The sequence below is a fragment of the Galeopterus variegatus genome, unplaced genomic scaffold, assembly GCF_000696425.1.
Source record: "Galeopterus variegatus unplaced genomic scaffold, G_variegatus-3.0.2 Scaffold4319, whole genome shotgun sequence".
In the NCBI taxonomy this organism is placed as follows: domain Eukaryota; kingdom Metazoa; phylum Chordata; class Mammalia; order Dermoptera; family Cynocephalidae; genus Galeopterus; species Galeopterus variegatus.
Window position 1 is genome coordinate 51,154 of NW_007730430.1, and position 22,220 is coordinate 73,373.

At 53.4% G+C, this 22,220-nt stretch overlaps 1 protein-coding gene across 1 annotated transcript; it reads right to left on the reverse strand.

Moving 5' to 3' along the window:
• Positions 1-229: 229 nt before the first annotated feature.
• Positions 230-16,071, reverse strand: RSPO1 (R-spondin 1). Its single transcript, XM_008587249.1, has 5 exons — positions 15,897-16,071; positions 4,528-4,719; positions 2,320-2,469; positions 1,888-2,076; positions 230-582 (listed from the first exon to the last, which is right to left on the reverse strand). The coding sequence occupies exons 1-5, from the start codon at positions 15,988-15,990 to the stop codon at positions 416-418; spliced, it is 792 nt and encodes a 263-aa protein (XP_008585471.1). The 5' UTR covers positions 15,991-16,071; the 3' UTR covers positions 230-415.
• Between the last annotated feature and the right edge of the window lie 6,149 nt (positions 16,072-22,220).

The following is a 22,220-nucleotide window of genomic DNA, read 5'->3' on the forward strand; positions in this document are numbered from 1 at the left end:
TGTGCACATGTGCCCGTGCATGTGTGGTTGCCCATTTGGACATGGGGTTTGTGTGTGTGTGTCTGTGTACGTGTGTGTGTGTCCAGATGCACCCATGTGTGCGTGCATGTATGGTTGCATATTTGGACATGGTGTGTGTGTGTGTGTGTGTGTGTGTGTGTGTACAGAGGCATATATGTGTGCATGTATGTATGGTTGCGTATTTGGACGTGGCGTTTGTGTGTGTGTACAGATGCACATGTGTGCATGCATGTGTAGTTGCATATCCGGACATGGGGTTCGTGTGTGCGTCTGTGTGTGCATGGATGGAGTGTGTGTGTATGCGTTGCCCCCGACGCTCCAGTTCAGGAAAGCTTTCGTCACACACAGCCACGCTGGACTCTTTCTGCGTGGGCCTGGGGGCTGGACCGTGTCCCTAGGTGGGCCCCACAGACGTGAGTGGCCCCACCGTCCCTTGCTGCTGCTGCTGCCGCTGCCCCTTGCGTCGCCGAGAGCCAGCGCCCGCCTCCTTGCTCTCCTTCCTGGCCAGGTTCCTGTTGGCGTTCTCCCGCCGGCCCTGGCCTCCCTTCCTCCTCTTCTGCCCTGCAACAACCCCGACAGCAGGAACAATCAACAAAGGATGCATGGGGAGGCCCTGGGCATGGCCATGGGCCCTAGGAGGGGAGCGGCGAGGAAGCGGGCTGGGGGAGACAGGGGGAGGCTTGGAGTTGCTGCCTTTAGGTAGTCGGGTCACCTCAAGGCCTCCTCTGACCAGCAGCCACTTCAGAGGACCCTGCAGCATGGGTACTGAGAGGGGGTCCCAAAGCCTTCCCACCCTCCACCGCTCAGCGCCCGCCAGACACCCTCTACTTCCTCACGTCTGCCTCAGACCTTGGATCCCTACAGGCCAAGGGCACTCCCCGGGTGTTCAGTGCAGCTCTTGGGACAGGCAGAATGGCCCCCCACTCCCACTGCTGATGGGCCACCTCTGGGGCCAGGCGATGAGCAGCAGCCACCTCACTGCCAACTGCAGGCTGTGTGACCTTGGTCAAATTACGACACCTCTATGGGTCTTAGCACNTCCCGCCGGCCCTGGCCTCCCTTCCTCCTCTTCTGCCCTGCAACAACCCCGACAGCAGGAAAAATCAACAAAGGATGCATGGGGAGGCCCTGGGCATGGCCATGGGCCCTAGGAGGTGAGCGGCGAGGAAGAGGGCTGGGGGAGACAGGGGGAGGCTTGGAGTTTCTGCCTTTAGGTAGTCGGGTCACCTCAAGGCCTCCTCTGACCAGTAGCCACTTCAGAGGACCCTGCAGCATGGGTACTGAGAGGGGGTCCCAAAAGCCTTCCCACCCTCCACCCCTCAGAGCACGCCAGACACCCTCTACTTCCTCACGTCTGCCTCAGACCTTGGATCCCTACAGGCCAAGGGCACTCCCCGGGTGTTCAGTGCAGCTCTCGGGACAGGCAGAATGGCCCTCCACTCCCACTGCTGATGGGCCACCTCTGGGGCCAGGCGATGAGCAGCAGCCACCTAACTGCCAACTGCAGGCTGTGTGACCTTGGTCAAATTACGACACCTCTATGGGTCTTAGCACCCCTTTCAAACCCCCCCACTTGACCTCTGAGGATCCATTTAGCATGAGCATCTGTTGGCTCAAAAGAAATGGGGAAACTGGAGGGATATTGACCACAGAAGCTTCCAGCTCTCACCACACACAGTCCTGGAGCACTGCCCTCTGTGGGGACATGGAACTAGTTTGGACAGCATGGGGTCTGGAGTTGAAAACTCTCTATCTGGCCTTGCCCTGAGGCCCTCTCCTGGGCAGTGGGCAGGAAGCAGAGGTGATGGGATATCCCATGGCTGGTGCCTACGCCCTGACCCCAGGGAGGCAGGGGCTGCAGCTCACCCTCAGGACACGGCGTCCTCCGCACTGTGCATCTCCGGGTCTCCTTGGTGTCAGAGCAGGTGGCATGGTCCCCCCCAGGGGCATGGAGCACTCTACGTGTCCGCTCCTCAGAGCCTCTCCGGAAACCACAGAGCTTCTTCTTCTTAGAGCAGGGCCCCCATGGGGACCACTCGCTCATTTCACATTGTGCTGGCAGGAAAAGAGGAAAAAGGAAGAGAAGAAGAGAAGGGGTCACGTCTCCTCCCCTGGCCCAGAATACCCTAGGGGAGCCTCCCCCACCGCCTTCTGCCTGGACCTCAGGCCAGAGGCATCTTTAGTCCAGAGGGCAGAAAGGTCCTTAGAGAGCCCCAGAAGATGCAGGCACGGTGAGCTCTCCCGGCACCGTCCCCTTGCCCATGTGAACCCGCTGCCCGCAGCACCCATCTGGCTTACCAGGACTGCTGCACTCCATAGTGCCATTGGCAGCTGTGGAGCCCTCGGGACAGGCCAGATAGCAGCGGCCCTTGTGCAGGTACAAGCCCTCCTTACACCTGGTGCAGAAGTTGTGGCTGAAGCAGGCCTCACACTGCTCGATCTTGCACTCTGGGGAGAGGACCAGATTGGGGGCCTCTGGCCCAGCCTGGAATGGACATTTGCCTCCACCCCAGCCCCACACTCTCCCATCCACCTCCAACCCCATGGAGGAGGTGCAATTACTGCAGAGTTGTTTTGGGAAGGGAGGGGAAGGAAGGACAAGGGTAGGACAGTGGGGAAGAGGCTGGGGTGGACACTCTCCAGAGCTGGCTGGGACTCCAGCTACTGTCAGCCAATCCTAACCTATACCATCTCAAGCTCTGGAGCCCAAGGTGGGGCCCAAGACAGCCAGGTCCAGAGGAGGAGGGCAGGGCTCTCTGGGATTAGTGGGGGTGGAGAGGAGTGTTTCTGCATCTCATGACATCCCAGAGGACCACCCTGATCAGAGGTGAACTGCGGGACAGAATGACCCCCAGACGGTGGCTGTGGAGTCTTATCTTCCCCCATTGCTGGACATCCACAGCATCCCAGGCCCTGGTTCTCCTGCCCCAAGCAGAAGGAAACTGCAAGGAGGAGGAGGGAACAATCCAGGGCAAATTCCTCTCCCTGTGTAAGGCCGAGTTCCAGGAACCACCTTGGTTGGACTCCTGGGTCCCTCCCTCATTCCCTGTTGTCAGTTCTCTCCTCTGGGGAAATGGAGGGGAGGGTGGGTTGTTCAGGGCTTGGCTGGAAGCAGGCAGGGTCTTTCACAATCTCTCTCTTCCCAGATTGTGGGCAGGCTGACTTCCTCTCAGTCCCTGGCACCTGAAGCCTGAGCTGCCAGTTTCCTAGGAGTTGGCACAGCCAGGAACTCCCCACCCCAAATACCCTGAGGACTGAGAGGGCAGCTCCCAGGGTCCTACCTCCATCCTCACAGGCTCCCCACCCTCCTCTATGCCTTCTAGCCTCTGCTTTATCTCAGCCTCCTGTCCTCCTTCCTGCCCTGCCTTCCTTCCTCCCTGTTGCTCTGATTCCTGGGTTTGGTTGCCAGTAAAACAAGAATAAATATAAGAACAATAGAAGCTATCACTTATTGAGAGCCAAATACTAAGGGCTTTCCATGTGCATCTCACAACAACCCCAGGGGATAAAAACTAATACTCCCATTTTAAAGATGAGTTGTTGAGAGGCTGAGACATGCTCAAGGCCACACAATGAACAGGCAGCAGAGTTGAGATCAGAACCCAGTCAGCTAACCTTGGGCCAGTCAATTTCCCTCTGGAGCCTCGATGTTACCAGCTATAAAAAGGGTACTTTTGTCCTGTCTCCCTCCAAAGGCTATTGTGAGGTTCAACTGATATGAGATCTGGAAATGGCTCCTAACCTCCAAAGCATTGAACAGATGGGAGGGGGCACTGGTATTGTTCACCTGCGTGTGTTCACTGCGTGGCCCCCAGCATGTCCCAACTGCAGCCACAGAGATGGGATGGAGATATGACAGCAGGTGCCTTGGAACATGTGGAACTGTAGCTGGTATGGAAAAGTGGAGCCCGAGACCGGGAGAGAAGAGGTGGGAGGAGCAGGCTGACCCAACTTGGATTTCCCTGTCTTGGGTGTGGAGCCAATGGTGATTTTTAAGCAGAAGTGGGATAAGATAGGTTGTGTGTCTCAGAGCATCCTCCTGGCTGCAGTGTGAGGGCAGGTTGCATGGAATCGGATGAAGGCTGGAGGCCAGATGAGCAGACCATTGTGATGGTCCAGGAGAGAGGTGCTGGGAGCCGGGTGAGACAATGGCTTGAGGATGGGAAGGGGATGGGTAGGCAGGACTGGGATAGTCAATGCATGGAGGTGGCACACGCAAGAGGTTGGCTCTCAGGCCTGGGGCTTGGCTGACAGGTCGGGGCACTGACAGCAACCTGTGGGAATACAGGTAGGTACAGCTGGGGAGGGAGGAAATGGGTTCTGGTATGGACGCACTGACTTGCAAGTATGGGGGGGAGATGTCTGACCAGCATCCAGATACTTGAATCGGGAGCTCATCTCCTCTCCTCAGTGCCCCCGTGACTCCTCTCACCAGCCACTCAAGTTCAAAGCACACTGCCCCAGTGCGGGGCCCCTGGTACCCGCTCCCACCCCAGCCACACTCACTGATGCACTTGTTCATGTCAGGGTTGCGGGCGTCGAAGTATCCAGGTGGGCAGGACGGCAAGCACACGCCCACCTGGCGGATGTCGTTCCTCTCCAGCAGGATGAACAGCTTGGGCGAGCACTTGAGGCAGCCGTTGACCTCAGAGCAGAGCTCACAGCCTTTGGCGCAGGCCTGGCTCCCCTCGGCACTGACTGCAAGGGTGGAGCAAGGGTGAGAAAGAGGCCGCAGGAGAGACCCCCATCTTTCTAGGCTCCCACAAGGATGGGAAGTGAGCAGATTGGAGTTTCATTCCACAGAAGGAATGTGCTTCTCAGAAAGCACAGGCCAAGCTGGCAGCTCTCTGCAAGCCTGCTTTATAAACATCCCCAATATTCTCTCTCAAGGGAACTAGCACACATACCTGGAGCAGAGGCTCCCATCCGTCCCATGTGCCTCCCTAGCTACAGGCACGACACAAGCTCACCCTTTAGGCTGTCTCTACCATCCCAGTGAAGCAACAGAAGACATACCCTTCCTGGAACTTACCCCTACTCTCCCCAGAAGAAAAATCTAGCCTCGAGTACAGAAGGAGAGTTTTTTAAATCCCTGAGAAAGTTTTAAGGACAAGGATAGTGGGTTGAATTCAGAAAAGGACCACCAGCCCAGAGACAGGAAGACAACTGGAATAACCTATGTCTTGAACAGTGGTCTCAACCAGGGATGATTTTGCTCCCCAAATGACATTTGGCAATGCACAGAGACATTTCTGATTATCACTGGGGGAGGGTTGTTACTAGCATCAAGAGGGTGGAGGACAAGTATGCTGCTAAGCATCCTACAGTGCGTGGGGCACAACAAAGAGTTATTTGGTCCAAACTGTACCCGAGATTGAGAAACCCCTGGCTTAGATTCATCCTTTGAGGCTTTGTGATGTCCCATTCCAGCACCAAGTCTCAGACCTTTGATCTCATTCCCTCATTCACTTGTTCAGCCAATATTCACCGAGCCCCTCCCATGTACCTGTGCAGTGTGAGCCCTGGGGACAGGGAGGCAAATACGCAGGTTTTCTCTGCAGGGGAGTGGATGTTTCCATGGAACAGAAAGACCCATGAACAGGTCAATGCCGGCAGCCATAAAGCCAAGCACTAGTGGACCCAAAATGAAGAGTGGAAAAGAATTCACAAAGGAGGTGCCATCGGGGGGCACCTCTTGAAGAATTAGTAGAGATTTGTCCTTTAGGAAGCAGAGATAAGGGCACTGGAAGGAGCAGGACCAGAGAGGTGTGCTACCCTAAGGGGAATTACAGATAATTTGGGATGGAGCTGGGAATGGGAGGGGAGTGGTGAAAGATAATGTCCTATCTTCCTGTCATGCTAAGGAGCTCGAACTTGATCCTGCCAGGTGGCATTTCCCAAAGAGTGTTCTTTGGAACTTGATTTCCCCAAATGTTAATGGGAAGGTGTGGAGAAAAGATGACTACATCGTTAAGACCAGGAACAAGAGAGTCAAACAAATCTCAATAGAATTATTTACTGCAGGGCTTCTTGCAATCTTTATTATGCTCTTGTGCAGAGTGACTCTCTAAGAGAGAGACAGAGTGAGCTGCATTTCCCAAACATTCTGGCCACAGAACACTTGTTTTGCAGAGTTTTTCTTGGGACTTTCTCAGAGCTGTTTAGACAATAGTGAGCCACTGGAAAATTTTAAGCAGAGGTGAGACATTGTCCAATTTACATATTGGAAAGATTCCTCTGGCAGCCAGGGTGGAGACAAGAAACCAAAGAACTGTTTGTAAGAAAGCTGACTGGATCATCCAGGTGAGAGTCTTAAAATTCTGTTCAGTGAAGAGGGAGAGAAAAGGGTCTGAGCGATGCTCAGGGAATACAGTCGTAGACCTTAGTGACTAACAGCTGGAGAGGAGGGAGGAGTTGAGGTGATTCCCAAGTGTCTGTCCGTGGGTGTGGGTGAACTGGGGGGCCAGACACTAGAAGAGGCCCATGGGAAGAGAAGTGGATTAAGAAGGAAGGAGGGGAAGGAGAGTGGTTATGAGCCACTTTGGAGGAACCAGGCAGCGAGGGGCTGCAGACACAGCTGGAGACAGAGAGCTGGGAGATCAGAAGAGAGATGGCAGGAGGTAGTGCAGCATAGTGGACCCAGAGCTCGGGCTTCAGACTCAGCTGCAGGATTCAGAGTTAACTGCACCTGCAGCCAAATCCCCAGTCTGCCAGCCTGGGTGCAACATGAAACTGTGCATGCCCTGCTTGAAAAGGGAGGTGAGGGTGTCCACTCTGGAGGGCTGCTGGGAGGAGTGCATGCTCCAGGAACAATTCCTGATGTCAGAACTGGAGGATGAGGAAGAGCCAGGAAGGGCAGCAGAAGGAGAATAACAAACACAGTGATAATCATAACGAGGGCTGCTTACTACTAAATGTTGAGCTCTTATTCTGTGGCAGGAACTGTTCTCACTGCTCGACAAGTATTAGCTCATTTAATCCTTATAATAGCCCACGAGGTAGGTACGATTATTATTAGTAGTAGTATTATTAATCTTCATTTTTACTGATGAAGAAATGAGGAGGTTAAATTACCTGGCCAAGACTTCTCAGCCAGTGTGTTCCGGGCAGAGGGAACAAAGTACACGAAGGCTGGAGGTGGGACAACTCGAGGTGGCATGGAAACTGGAAGCATGGCTACACTATATTTTTTTTAAATATAAAATGTATTTGTATAGAGCCAGTGCTACTTTCAATTCATCAATAAATTTAAAAATGACTATCGTTCTGGTTGGTTTGGTCCCTCGTATAACTCCAAATGCTGTACTGCAGTTACGAGGGAGTCCTTGAGTTTATTTTTTCACTTTGGGCCATTGTTCAGCTGGATTGCAAATTAATAAATCATTGTAGATTTAAATGACTATCGTTCTGGTTGGTTTGGTCCCTCGTATAACTCCAAATGCTGTACTGCAGTTACAAGGGAGTCCTTGAGTTTATTTTTTCACTTTGGGCCATTGTTCAGCTGGATTGCAAATTAATAAATCATTGTAGATTTTAGGTACCACTTCCACTTCAAAGATTTAAAATCTTCTATTATTCACTGTTTTTACTTAATTTATTGTTGAAATGAATGCTCCCTCTAGGATTTTGCCTCAGATTCCATAACTGAGGTGATCCAGGTGTCCCATATGCAGGGCTCTATAGCTGTGTTGCCAAACACATTTATTCCTTCATTATCACCTCTGTCAAGGACAGATTTGGGGGACTTCTCAGACTCCCACTGCCCTCCTCCCACTCAACCAGCAATGATCGTTTCTGTGCATTTTCCTTCAGTGCTATCAATGACACGGCAGAGAGACTGTGGTGCACTCAGATCTGGAATTAATTCAGCATGGCAGGAAAGTGGAATGAGTGGTTCGATGTGAAGCTGGGGAGGGAAGCAGGGGCCAGACAAGGAAGCGTCTTGAATCCGTATAAAGGCGTTCAGACTTTATCCAAAAGGCAATGAGGAATCACTGGGGCTGTAAAATAGGAGACATGGCCAACCTCCCTTTTAGAAAGATCACTCTGTGGAGTGGAGACTGGGTTGTAGAGAGGCAAAAGCGGTGGCAGGAAGGCTCCCAGGACAGAACTCCAGGTTAGGAGAGCTGGGCTGAGTCAAGAAGAGGAAAAGGAGTAGACACACGTAAGACGTGCAGGTGGCAGGATCCACCAGATTAGGTGATGGCTTAGATGTGGGGGTGAGGGACAGGGCAAAGCCAGGGCGAGGTGACTTGGAGATGTCAGGCTTGTGCACTGGGTAGCTGTTGACCTGTCACTGAGAGAGTGCGTGCAGGAGGAACAGGGTTGTGAGGGAGGAATGATGCACAATTATGTTTCAGATGCGTTGCCTTTGCGGTTCCTGGGGGACATGCAGGGGAAGGCGTGTATAGGCGGTTGGACATGTGGGTCTGGAACTCAAAGAAACATTTCAGCTGGAGACTGAGACGTGGAGTCCTTAACATGAAAACAGTCATCAAAGGCACGCGGGGCCATGAGATGGGGAGGAGAGTGGGTACAGAGAGCAAGAGGAGGAACTGGGCATTTCAGAGAAGGACAGAGAATGAAGGGCCGACCAAGAGCAAACAGACAGGCAGGGACACTGAAAATCACGCCGCATCATGGCACTCAGTGGACGTGGGAGGTGTCACCACACCAGATGCTGCTGGGTTGTCATGTAAGGAATCAGTGACAAGCAGGTTGTTGGCGACCCTGGCAGTGGGGCGGCAGGGATACAGGGCAGAGGGTGGTGGTTGAGGAGTGAAAAGAAGGTGAGGAAGTAGAGAGAGGGAGTAGCACCATCTCCTTTGAGAACTGGCTGTGTGAGGGAGGAGAAAGGTGGGACCAGTCTCTGGGAGCTGTCATTGGGAGTGAAACCGGTGGGTGTGAAAGAGCAGCCCCAGGAAGAAGTGGTGTCATGGCTGGGCCCTGGGCGGGCAACACCTGCATGAGCCAGCTGAGCAGAGGAAGAGGGGCTGGGGAGGAAGCAGAGATGGAAGCCCCGGAGAGGTGGAGGAGTCTGAGAGGGAGAGTAGTGAGAGAAACCAGTGCAAAGGCAGAGATCTCCAGGTACCGGGACTGGGAGGAGGCCAGGGCTGGTGAGCTCAGAAGCTCATCTGTGAGACTTGACCATTGATTATTGATTGGGTGACCTTGAGAAGGGCAGTCTTAGTGGGAAAGTGGGGACAAGAGCCAGACCACAGTGGGCTGAGTGGAAGGCAAGGCAGTGGGGATAAAGTAAGGAGAGGGACAGGGAGTGAGAGAACATGGAAAGAGACGAGAAGAGAGCACATGAGGGTGGGGAGTGGGATTACAAGACTCGAAGGCAGGGTAAATTGGTGGGGTGAAGACCCCTGGATATGGGAGGCTCAGGGTACAGAGTTCAGGCACTGAGATTGGCTTTGTTTAAGGAGAGGGACCAGAGGCTGGAGTCAAGGACAAGGGACTGAGGGAGCTGAGCTCCATGAGGTTTGAGGGCTCAGAAGGGAGAGAGGGGCTCAGTGACGGGCAGGGTCAGTTCAATGAGGAAAGGGATGCTTATCAAAGGGGACAGGAACCAATGCATGCTCTCAGCCTAGCGAGGCGAAACGAGTGAGCAGGGATCGGGTGGAGAGTCAAATGGGAGGAGGCTCCTCAGTGGGAACATGGCCTTGAATGGTGGGCCCAGGGAAGGTGGGGAGTGTTTGGGAGGATGCACAATGATTCAGAAGGAAAAACCAAGGCTCATTCTCCCCACAGACATTTACTGCACACCTGTCAGGTGCCCCGACATGGAGGTAGAGCAGTAATGGCCCACACAGGGACGTGGGAGGCAGGGCTGGTCACAACCGTGGGTGGTGCTTGGGGGCGGCCTGGTCAGGCTGCAAGCCTGGCTGAGGAGGACGGGTAGGCTCAGAGAGGGTGAGTGGGCTCAGAGAGGGGATGGAGCCTCCTTCCCAACTTCTCGCCACCTCTCCTGCCCCCCGCAGTTCTACCCTTCCCACCAGCCATCCTACTACTTCGGCTCCCAAGGCCGTCCCAACCCAGTTCAATGAGCCTGCAAAGTAGGGCTGTGCCCTCCTCATTCCCCATCTGCTTCCAGTCTACGTCACGTTATGCAAAACCCTCTCAAGTCGCTTTTGCCACGGTGAGGCCTTGCCCCAGGGTGGCTCAGTCCCTGCCCCCTCCCTGAAGAATGGCTTCTGGCTTACAGTCCCTCCTCCCAGGGGCTTCTTCCAGTTCCCAACTTCTTTATCTCCAGGGATCTTTCTTTCTTTCTTTTTTTTTTTTAAAGATGACGGGTAAGGGGATCTTAACCCTTGACTTCTGTTGTCAGCACCAAACTGTCCCAAGTGAGCTAACTGGCCATCCCTATGTAGGGATCTGAACCTGTGGCCTTGGTGTTACGAGCACCACACTCTCCCAAGTGAGCCACGGGCTGGCCCTTCCAGGGATCTTTCTTGAGTCAAAAATCTGATGGGGGGCCGGCCTGGTGGTGCACTGCTACAGTGCGCCGCTTGGGAGCGCGGTGGCACTCCCGCCGAGGGTTCGGATCCCACATACATACTGGTTCCCGCTCACTGGCTGAGGGAGGGGCGGGCGCGACACCGAGGGTTGCGATCCGTTGCCGGACACGAAAAAAAAAAAAAAAAGACAAAAAGAAAAAAGTCTGATGGGGTCACATCCCTGCCTAAAAGCTATCAATGGCTCCCTATCGCCCACAGAATTTAGATCCAGCTCCTTGCCTGGCTGAGAAAGCTTTCATAAACTGATCCCACTCACCACATCTCTCAATGTGACCCCTAAGCAGTATGCAACTATTTTTGTTTCTCTGGACACATCACTCCATTTCACACCTCTGTGCCTTTGCTCAAGTTGGTCCTTCTGCCTGGAACATTCTCTGAATCCTGCTGAGCCTCACTCCTTCAAGCCTCAGAACTAAAGTCACCTCCTCCTTGGGCCGGCCCATGGCTTACTCAGGAGAGTGCGGTGCTGATAACACCAAGGTCATGGGTTCGGATCCCATATAGACTTCAAGCCTCAGAACTAAAGTCACCTCCTCCTTGGGCCGGCCCATGGCTTACTCAGGAGAGAGCGGTGCTGATAACACCAAGGTCACGGGTTCGGATCCCATATAGAGATGGCCAGTTAGCTCACTGGGAGAGTGTGGTGCTGACAACACCAAGTCAAGGGTTAAGATCCCCTTACTGGTCATCTCTTTAAAAAAAATAAAAAATAAAAAAAATAAAGTCACCTCCTCCAGAAAGTCTTCCCTGATATCACCTCCCTGCAAAGTCTGGATGGAGTATTTCTCTGTGTTCCCATGTCCCCAGTACTTGAATCCATCATGGCACACATCACCTCAGATTGTTATTATCTGCTAATATGTCTTTTTCTCCCACTAGAAAGAGCTTTGGAGGGCACAGCCTGTCTTATTTCTGAATGGGAACCCAGTAAAGAGGTGAGGCTCCACGAGAGGATAGAGCTCCCCTGGGACATAGGGTTGAGAATAGGGTAAGTGAGACAGAGACTCAGGAAGGGAGGCGGTGTGTGGATGGATCTCAATGAGTATTCACTAACGTGTGGGGAGCGGGACTGGATAGGAATGGGGGACTCAGGGTGAATTGGGTTAGGGTCAATGGGGGGTGGAGAGAATTCACCATGACCCAAGGAATCATGACCTTGGTGATGACCTTGGTTTGGGGGTGGAATCTAGCCGTGGAGGAACTAGACTCAGTAAGTGAGACCTGGGTTAAGTTGGTTGGGGGTAGAAGGACAGGGAGTGGGGCCTCAGTGAGGAGATAAGGAAGGAGTAGGCAAGGGCCTTCTCAGGCCATATGTTCTCCCAGGAGCGTGTCTATTCCTATGACTTCCTGAAAAGCAGATCATCTGCCTGCACCTTCAACAAGCCCTGGGTACATCTCCCTGGGAAGATCCAGGATTCTTTAACTGAGTGGTGAGCGTAGTTTATAGCTTCGCTTTTTCTCACCTGGGCCAAAACAGCTGTTTAACTACTCCGTTTGTCTCCCACCAAGCCATCCCCCCACCCTCTACTGCAGCTAGACCATGCATGTGCTCCCCTGATTAAAAGATCTCAATGGCTCCTCATTACCCACAGCCCACATCAGGTCAAGTGTAAACTCTTCCACCTGGCAAGTACAAAGAGCTTAACAATGTGACCTCTGCCCACTTCTGCAGCATCATCTCCCAAGAACCTTCCCTCAGCTCTATCCTAATGAGTATTGGGCTTTTTGTTTTAGCAGCAGAACCCTTGTTTTCCATAGAAAAGGTCCCCAATGTATAAAATAGATATGAGCACAGCTGTTCCAGTTAAAACCCTAGGGCTCCCCTGAACTCCATTTATAAATCATCTCCCCAGCGATTCCTAGCTGCACCCCACTTCCTGGACAAACACTCTATACCTCCTCCCGGTTCTTCTGGGCTCTCCCAGGTCCTCAAGTTTCCTCCTGTGGCAGCATTCATGACACTGGATGGAAATGGTCTCTTCCCTCCCAGCTCCTGGGCTCTTCACGATTGATCTCTTGATCCAGCCCCAGGCTCTGTAGGTTCTCAGTGGACATTTGCTGAATGACCCAAGGCATGAATGAGATTCGGTGAAAGAAGAGGGACTCTAAGGATGGCCATCACGGGAGGGGATGGAAGCTCCAGATGCAGGATGCAGCAGTGAGAAGGGGCAAGAAAGGAGGTCCCAGCTTCTGGAGGAGTCAGGGCTCTGTGAAGGAATGGGGGCTTCACGGGGGGAAGGACAGAGTGAGGGGGCCCAGGATCAGATAGGAGAAGGGGCTCAGTAAGGGGAGCGGTGGTGTAGGAATAAGGACTCAGTGAGGAGCGGGGACCCCAGAGGGGAAAGGCACCCATGATAGGTGAGGGCTGGTGAGAAGACAGGGGACGAGTGAGTGAAGAGGGGCTCAGGGAGGGCACAGGTCCTCAGCGAGTGGAGAAGAAGGGGGAGGCCTTTCCAGGGGCCTCATAACCCAGAACCAAAGAAAAGTTCTTTGCTTCACTTTTTTTCCCACTCCATGCAGGGGGAGCACCAATCAGACTCCCAGATCAGACATTCTTGGGTTCAGAACTGGTTTATAGCTCAGGATCAGAGTTACATCGGGTGGCTTCTGGCTGCCTGATGGAGTTTGGATGTGTTGTCCCCTCCAAAACTCATGTGGAAATCTTATCCCAATGTGGCAGTGTTGGAAACTGAGTCATGGTGGCGGATCCCTCATGAATGGATTATTGCTCTCCCTAGGGGGGAGGGGTAGTGAGTGAGTTCTCGCTCTATTAGTTCCCGCGAGAGCTGATTGTTTAAAGGACCCTGGCACCTGCTCTCTCGCTTTCGTTTGCTTTCTCTATCTTGCTTCCTCTTGCCATGTGATCTGATTATACCCACTGGTTGCCTGCTGCTTTCTGCCATGAGTAGAAGCAGCCTGAGGCCCATGCCAGATGCAGCTGTCCCAGAATCGTAAGCCAAATAAACCTCTTTTCCTCATAAATTACCCAGTCTCAGGTATTTCTGTTATAGCAACACAACACGGACTAATACACTGCCCTACTGACATGCAGTCCAGGGATATCAGACAGAGTCAGTAGCCCTGAGGCTCATACACACAGCAAGCCTATCTCTGCCCCCCAGTCTGCCCAGTGCCCTTCCACACTATCAAGAAGCCTGAGCAGCCACACACAGGTATTTTGGTCTTTCCTCTTCCCATCCCTCCTCCCAGGGAAACACTAGGGCAAAATGGTCCACACATTGTTTAACAATCTCTTGCATCCTGAAGTCTACACAGAACTTGATATTTTACAAAGGTTGTTAAAAATACACATCTATTATCTCCTGTAAGCTTTACTTTATTCCTAAACAATTATATTTCAGCTTTATGATTGTGAGTATTATGGTTATTATGTAACAAGCATTATCTGACAACACCCACCCTCATCCATCTCTGAGCCTCGGTCCATTTTGGACCCTTCCTGCATCACTGGTCTTTTCACACCTCACCCCACCCTTGACTCTTACCATCAAGGATGCCTGTCACTTATATCACACAGTAATAAAAACTGGTTATCTGCTGCCGAGGCTGTTAGATGTGGCTGTCTCAAAAGAGGGCACACCAAAATTGCTGCATTAGATTGGCCATTGCTGGGCCCAGGCCCTTTCTGATGCCCCCTCCAGTACTTTTTTTTTTAAGTTCAACAGACTCGAACTCCAGTCTATGACCTCTGGTTTAGGTGCATGTGTGGCCCTGCATGTGTGAGTGTGATCGTAACCACTCGCGCATGTCGCATGAATGTAAATGGTTCCTCTCTGTCTCTCTCTCATTTCGGAAATACAGTAGACTGATTATAAACCGCCAAACCGCATCTGGCCCATGGAGTCCAAAATACTGGCCACAACAGATGAGAAGGGAGGAAAATCAAGGCCTTGCTGCTGATTAAACCTAACCGTCTCTAATTGTTTGTTAAGCCTGGGATTTTCAGCTTCACCAATTCTCTGCGCTTCTCTCCCTGGGCTGAGTTCTGGCCTTGGCCACTCCCATAGGGACCCAACAAAACTCTGCTCCTTTCAACCTTCACTGACAGGCCTCTGTCTGAAGGGAAAAGTGAAGCAAGAGGAAGTCGGGCTAGACTGCAGGAAGACCTCCTGCCTATGGGCATGACATCTCTTTATGGGGGATGTCAAAAGACAGGCTCCCACCCCACTTCCTAGCAGGGGTCACTCACACAGTGGCCACTCCTACAACGTAATGGGCCCCCATCACTGGACACATTAAGTAGAGGCTAGTGAGGGGTTTGGGGCCAGGTTAATCTTGAATTCTATCAAACTCTGTTTTTAAGAAAACTGGAATCACAGGCATTAGGAGACCTGGGTTTCCACCTTGGCTGTGTCCTTAGGCCCATTGCTTCCCCTTTCTTAGCATCTGTACAATGATAGGATTTCATTATTCTTTTTAAGCTGTAAGAACCCTTTCTTCCAATGACACTACACCAAAGCTCATTACTGAAAGCAGGGAAAAGAGAAGCTGCTCTGCTTTGAGGGTGGGAGGGCCAGACTCCTGCCCACTTGCCTCCTCTTCCCCCTGCACCACTGTAGCCCCCTGAATCCCACTGGGCATGGTTTAAAAGCCACGGGACTGGGGGCCGGCCTGTGGCTCACTCAGGAGAGTGAGGTGCTGATAACACCAAGGCCACGGGTTCGGATCCTATATAGGGATGGCCAGTTGGCTCACTAGCTGAGCGTGGTGTTGACAACACCAAGCCAAGGGTTGAGATCCCCTTACCGGTCATCTTTTATAAAAATAAAAAAAAAAAAAGCCACAGAACTGGACAGTCTCACAACCGTCCCAACTCCACTGTCCCTGCCCCATGATCCGGGCAGGGGAAGCCCTGTTGCCCACTGCCAAGCTGTGCTGAGTTCCTGGCCCAAAGGGGTTGAGGGCTGCACCATAAACACCAGCAAAAGAAAGGAGCCCGAACTCCTCAGCCAGTGAGGAGGGAACCCAGCATGCCAGGCAGGGGCCGGAGGAGCATCTCCATGGATACCACACAAAGCTGGTGTTATGTCAAAGGGCATAATCCACAAACTGGATCCTCACAAGAGAGGGGTTAATCTAGAAAGCAGAGTCTACAAAGGAGAAAATAGACAAAGTGAGTAACCTACAGAGTGGGTAATCTCAACAAATTAATCCACCAACTGGATAATCCACAAACAGGATAATCTACTGAGTAATCTACAAAGCTGTAATAGACAAAGTAGAAATCTGCAATGGTCATCACAGAATAGAACTACTGCAGGACCCCTGGTCCCCGGGTAGCCCCCTCCCACTGCCAAAGCCAGTGGTGGTCCAGCCCCCTCCATTACTCACTCCGCCTCTGTCTCTTTCCCTTGGTCCCCCGGCTGCCGACGGCAAGGTGCATCCAGCTTAGAACCAGGGCCACCACACACAGCCCAAGCCGCATAGTCACTCGCCAGCTCCAGGCCCCTGGTAGGAGGGGTGGTCTCTGGGGGTGGATGGCGCAGGGCTCTTGCTAACGCCTCCGGGGCTGGGTCAGCAGCAGGAGGCCCGGGCCTGGGCCACAGCCCAAATCCACCATAATCTCAGCTGGGGACAGAGAGGGTGTGGGGAGCCCCGTTCTCCATCAGCCCAAAGAGAGGTTCTCAAAGACAGCGTTCCTCAAAGGCACCTTGTGTCACATGGGAAATCTCTGTCACTTCAGCAGGGACTACTCCAAAAACCAACCTGTGGGGGGGAGGAGAGACAAGGGTTAATTCCATGGTACGAGGGGGCCCCCCCACCCTGTTCCTCCTGCTTTCTCATGTGGTCCCCTACCCAGGAGACTGTGAGAACTCAGAATGTTCAGACATTACAAGCTACCCACCTGGTACCCTTGTAAAAGAAATCTGCTTCTTTTCCTATCTTGCAGAATTCCCTAACCTCGAACTTGAGCTGACTACCTGAGTAATGGAATATGGTGGACACTCAAGCCAAACTTGTCAATCACTGGTGATTTCTCAAAAATGGGAACCAGCTGGCCCCATCCCTGCCTAATATTCTCCGGCTCTAACTGGAAGTCCTTCTTTAAGTCTACCCTACAGACCTCATGCTGCAGTAATATCCTGTCTCTTGAACAGGAGTACTCTCTGTCCTTCCATGAGTGACCCCTCAGTCTTCTCTTCACAGTGCTGAGTCACCCATGTGCCTTTCACCTGTCCTGGAGCTAGAACAGTGGCCCCCGGCAAGCTGGCAGACTCTGCGTGGCCCTCTGGGCTTGGCGGGGGAAAAGGAAGTAAGGCTTCCCCCGGCCACAGAAACTCTGACACAGCAGGCCCTGCGGGCCCAGCCTTTGTGAGAGGATAAAAGAGGCAGCAATGCCCGCCCTGGCCAGAGACACAGAGAATGGGGATAATCCCCCAGCCCAGCGAGAGCCAGGTCTCTGGACCCACTGGCCGCTGGCCGGCTGGGGTGATGGGGGCAGGGGAGCTGGTCCCTCCCCTGATGAGATGTGTCTGGGAAGTTGGACATCTGAGCCTTGGAGCCCAACCTGGGAGTGAGGACAAAAACCCTGCTTCCCACTCCCAGGATCACACATTCAGGCTCTGACACTCCCGATAGCCTTCCCAACAGAGAGGTCTGCCCACACAAGGCCCTACAACACACTTCCCACACACCCACCCATCCCACACAGGGACGTGAGACAGCAGTGAGTGTTCAGGTCTGTAGCACAGGAAGCTTTGTAAATGCCAGGGAAGCATCACCTTCCTACCTGCTAGTTAAACACCTTTGGACAAGTCATGTAGCCTCCTTGAGCCTCAGTTTGCTCATCTCTAAAATGGGGATAAACACATCTATTCCACAAGCCTGCTCTGACTGTCAGCTGAGTTTTGGCTCACTACTGAGAAATCTGAGATGCTAGAATAGAGGTGTCCCTCCCACCCACTGTCCTAAGCCTTTCCCCTCTAGGCTCCTCTGTGCCCGGTACACCCCCTCACTTCTCAGGGAGGCCCCAGAAGGGCCCACCTGCATGGGAGATAAATCATTATCCCTCAAGGGAGTTCAGTACCTCCCTCCTTGGCCTCTCCCACTGGCTTTGAAGGCCAGACACACTCAAGTGGTTAAGCTGCCTGTGAGACGTGTTTACATGAGGCTGATGGATCCCACCTGGTGCTGTAGCCGGAGCCAGTGGAGATGCCCCCAGACACCCCCAAGTGCCCCATCAGCTGCTAACCCCTACACGCCCCTACAGTACTCCCTACATGACCTGCCAAAGCCTTCCAATCCTCCCCAGCCCCCACTACACACTTCCATCACCCACAGATTGTGGATGTCCAGCCGAGTTTCTCAAACTGGGGTCTTTAGCCCAAGTATATAGTCTCAGAGGCTGGCTGTATAGCATGATGGTTAAGGGCATAAAATTTAGAGTCAGACTACCTGGCTTCGAATGTCGGCTCTGCTACTCATTAACTGTGTGACCTTGGGTTAGTTGCGTAGCTGGTCTGAGCCTGTTTCCTTGTCTGTAAGGAGGTGGTTGTTTTTTATAGCTTAAGTGAGTTAATACATGAAATTGCTCAGAATGCTGCTGGGCACATAGTGAGGACTCAATAACATTTGTTGTCTTTTTTTATGACCAAGGCGTCATTTTGTGTCTACATTCCAATGGTCATTTAAAAAGCAAAATAAACATTTTTTGTATCATCTGAATACTAACCTTACTGCTGAGCACTATGATGCAATTTCCACATTTGCATTTATATTTATGGCTGATTGCCTTGGGACCAAAAAGTGAATACTCAAAGTGATAGGATTTACCTTTAACTGTAACATTTCTCAAACTGAGGACCCCTGGCAGATCTGCTCCATGAGTCCTTACATTTGACAAACACTAGAGAAGACTGCACAGACAAACTTAGTGTTAAACCCTGGATCTGTAAGCCTTTGGTTTCACTGTGTGATCAGTACTCCTACAGTCCTTGGGGCAGAAAAGGTCTCCTACGCATCTCTGCATTTCTCATGAGTACCCAGTGGTGGCTGGCACATAAGGTTTAGTGCTCAGAAAATGTTAGCTCCTGTCCTCTCCCTCCTTCTAGTCCCCCTTTAAATTCCCCCTCAATCCTCCCACCAGGTCCTAGCTTTCAGACCAGTGCTCGCCACACTCACCCAGTCCTTGCCAGCGATGATCTTCTGGCCCACTCCCACTTGAATCATGAGGGAACCACAATCTCAGCTGAGAAATTGAGAGAAGGATCCAGATGTAAATTTCACTGGAGCAACTGACCCTGGTCTCCCTCACCTCTGGCATGGAAAGAGTTTCAAGCACTTTTTGAACAAATACATGTAGAATCAACCCTGCGAAGGGGCCAATTACCAAGGGGTGCAAGTAACAGATATGAGCAAAGCTGGATGTGGAGAGGGCAAACTGGAGAGCAAATGCCCCATTTAAAGGGAGCATACGGTATTCAACTCCAGCCAATTGTTGATAGGCAGAAAGAAAGGCTCGATATTGCCAGATCTTCTGATTTTTCAAAAGAGAACTTGAAAATTCAGGATCTCAAGTGAGATCTGACTTTAAATGCTGGGCAGTTCTTGGACTAGGAACCCTGAAGTACCAAGCCCCAGAAGGCCACAGGTCCCTGCCTCAGAGGCTCCACATCCTGCCAGCTATTCCCCGACACTCCCCCCACACACATGTACACACAGGCATGCACATATGTGGACCTGGACAACATGGACTAGGGCTGAGAGAGAAAACTAGGGCTCATGACTCTCTTTTAAGTAGCCTGCCTCATTTCTATTACAGCTCCTGTGCCTGATTTCCTTTGGCCCTTGGGCTATATGGCACAGACAGTCCATTTTTTGAGACTCATTACTCTACACAGGTAGAATGGGAACTGCTAGCAGCATTCAAGGCCTCAGGCATCAGTGGGGATAAGGAAGGGCACTTTTCTCTGCCAGGATGGGGGTGAGGGATTCACACATATTGGGTGCCTCCCACCATCTGCAATGTGCTAGGTCCTCATTTTCTCATCATAAGTGGAGGAGGAAGGTAGAATTATTCCCATTTTACAGAGGAAGAAATATGGCCCTGAGAGGTTAAAAGTCTCAGGGGTTACAGACCTAGTCAGTGACCAGAGGATCTACTACCCAGCACTGCGTGTCCGGAGGGTGTGGCGAGGTGCAGGGACCTGAGTGCCTGCACCACCCGGCTTAGGGAATGGATCGCATAGGTGGGAAAGGGGCTGGGGGCAGAAGCAGAGCTGGCCACGGGAGACCAAAGAGAGAGGCCACATGCGCTAAGTGGTCTGGGGAGGGGAGGACAAGATTGGGGAGGAGGACACAACTGGGGGTAGAGCTGAAGGCTGGGACTTAGTCCCAGCAGAGGGCTGGAATAACTTTCACCTTCTTGCCTGCAACACTATCAGGATAAATTGGTATTTTATTGGGGGCTGGATACAGACCCAAAAATGTAAACCATCCAGATAATTTCTCATTAGCCCTCCCTGGTCCTGCTCTGGGCCGAGGAGTTTTGGCCTGAGAGCTGGCGGGCGGGGGCAGAATCGCTGGGCAAGGGGCGGGACCGAGTACTTGCCTGCCCGACCTGTCGGGATGAGCTTGTCCGCCAGAGCCAAGCCAGGTGCCGGGGCTGTCCCCCGCCCCCAAAACCAAGGGCAGCGAAGAAAGGCTCCTTCGTGCCCCTCCATCACCGCCCCAAGCGCGTACATTCTCCTTCCCTCCCAGTGTCCCAGAGAGGCCCCAACAGGTGCCGGAGGAGAGCCGGACCCGAAGTGTCCCCGGCTACCCCCCAAGATCGAAGAGAGCTCTTCAAGTCGGAGAGGCCAGTTTCACAAGAAAACCCCTGCCCCCAAGCACCCGCACCCGGAATCTGTCCCTGCTTTCCTGGGAACCCCGAGCAAACACAGCCCCCAACTCCCCCGACCAAGCTATACCATTGGTTCCTAAATGCCCACCGCAAGGGCCAGAAAGCGGTGCCACTTCACAGCGCACCCAGGGCACTCGGGCACGCCGCCTGCCACGTCGGACCCGGGCCCAGGCTGCAGGACTGGGGTGGGATTTACCAGAAGCCGTGGGACTGGGGAGAAGGAAGGCAATGAGACCAGGACCATGAGCTTATGGACGGGTGTGGGAGGCACGAGCAGGGCTGGCTGACTTGGGGAATTCGGGACTGCAAGCGGGGGATGACCTCCTGGGGTTGAGGGGAACCCGAGGCAGCAATGAGGAGGGGGCTGCCCGCTGGCCTAAGGGGTGACTGGGGCGGCAGGACTTGCAGGAGAGGGTCCAAGAGGTGCCCTGTCTCGCTCGCTGACCGGACAGCAGTCGGACCCCCCTTCCTCTCGCTGTCTATCCCCCGCACCCAGCTCGGGCCAGCTCCGACGAGAGGGCTCGTGGCCCCCCAGGTCCCGGGGAAGGGGCGCCAGGGAGGAGGAGGGGGCGGCTAGGAGGGGACTCCCCTCCGTGCTGCCGGCCGCGGCGGGGCAGGCCCGGGAGGGGCGAGGGCGCGGCCCGCTCACCCGCCCGCCGCAGGACTGTCCTGGGCGCCCGGCTTGCCCGCGCTCCGCCCGCCCGTTCCCAAGTTGCTCAATCTGCAGACGGCTCACGCCCTCCGGGGCCAGCGCCCCACCCGGCGCATCGGTCCTCCGGGGCGGCTCGGAGCGGCCCTCGCTCTCGGCAGAACACGAGTCTAATGCCCTACCCTGGCTGGTGGCTCCCGGCTCTCCGCCCCGCGCTCATGCTCTCCCTCGCGCCTCCGCTCGGCCGGAGCCTGCAGCCCGGAGAGGGGCCAGACCTCAGCTCGCACGAGGGAGGGAATCCCCCTCTTCGCAGTCCCACCCCCGAGCTGGCCCCCCTTCCCGGGATCCGTAAGAAAAAATGGACTGGAGCGCTGGCCGGGAGTCCGTAGCCCCCTCCCGCACGCCCTGGCCCGAAGCGAGCGCGCTGCGCTCCCAGCGTGGCTATGGCAGAGGGACGAGACCTCAGGACCCTGGCACAGACCTTCTGTTCTTGCCCCCTCCCTCTGCCCCGCACTCCGGGGGATTCCACGCAGCCAGAGCACCGGTAGCAGCTCCACGCGTTTGGGGATCAGAACAGGGCAGGGTACCTTCGTGAAACCTCAGTTTCCCCGTCAGGAACCTGGAAAACGACAAGGGACAGGCTCAACAAAGACTTGTGGTCCTGGCCATGCCCTCCTCCCTTTCAGGGTCAAATCTTCAGAACATCTTCCCAGTTCAGAAGAAATGCCAAGGTTATAAGATCCTGGGCAGCCAGGTGAAGACACCTCCATACGCAGCTGGTAAATTAGAGTGAGGGAGATTGCAGAATAAAACCTAGATTCAAATGCCGGCTCCACCACTTGCCAGCTGTGTGGCCATGCTTAAGTTACTTAACCTCTCTGAGCCTTAGGGTCATCTGTTTTGACCCTTCGGTGAAATGAAGCACGCAAATGCCTGGTTAATAGGGAACTCTATAAACTTCTGTAGGAGGCGTCTTGAAAGGCTGCAGACACCTGCAGTGACCCAAATGAGGTTGAAGTCAAGCCTGAAGAAGGCGGGGAGAGAGACGCACCTCTTAGGGTGGCAAACAGCTGTTCTCCAGCTTCACTTCAGATTATGTAAAGAAAAATGGGCTAAAACTGTAGTTAGCGGAAGTTAAGCTAGAGCAGAAAAGATGTACTGATGG

Bases quoted from the DNA above. Each gene is read 5' to 3' on its own strand.
- RSPO1 (XM_008587249.1), bottom strand. From the start codon at position 15,990: ATGCGGCTTGGGCTGTGTGTGGTGGCCCTGGTTCTAAGCTGGATGCAC. The intron at 2,077-2,319 runs GTAAGCCAGATG...TTTTCCTGCCAG, and splicing joins TATGGAGTGCAGCAGTCCTG to CACAATGTGAAATGAGCGAG. The intron at 583-1,887 runs GTGAGCTGCAGC...GGGTTGTTGCAG, and splicing joins GAGGACGCCGTGTCCTGAGG to GGCAGAAGAGGAGGAAGGGA.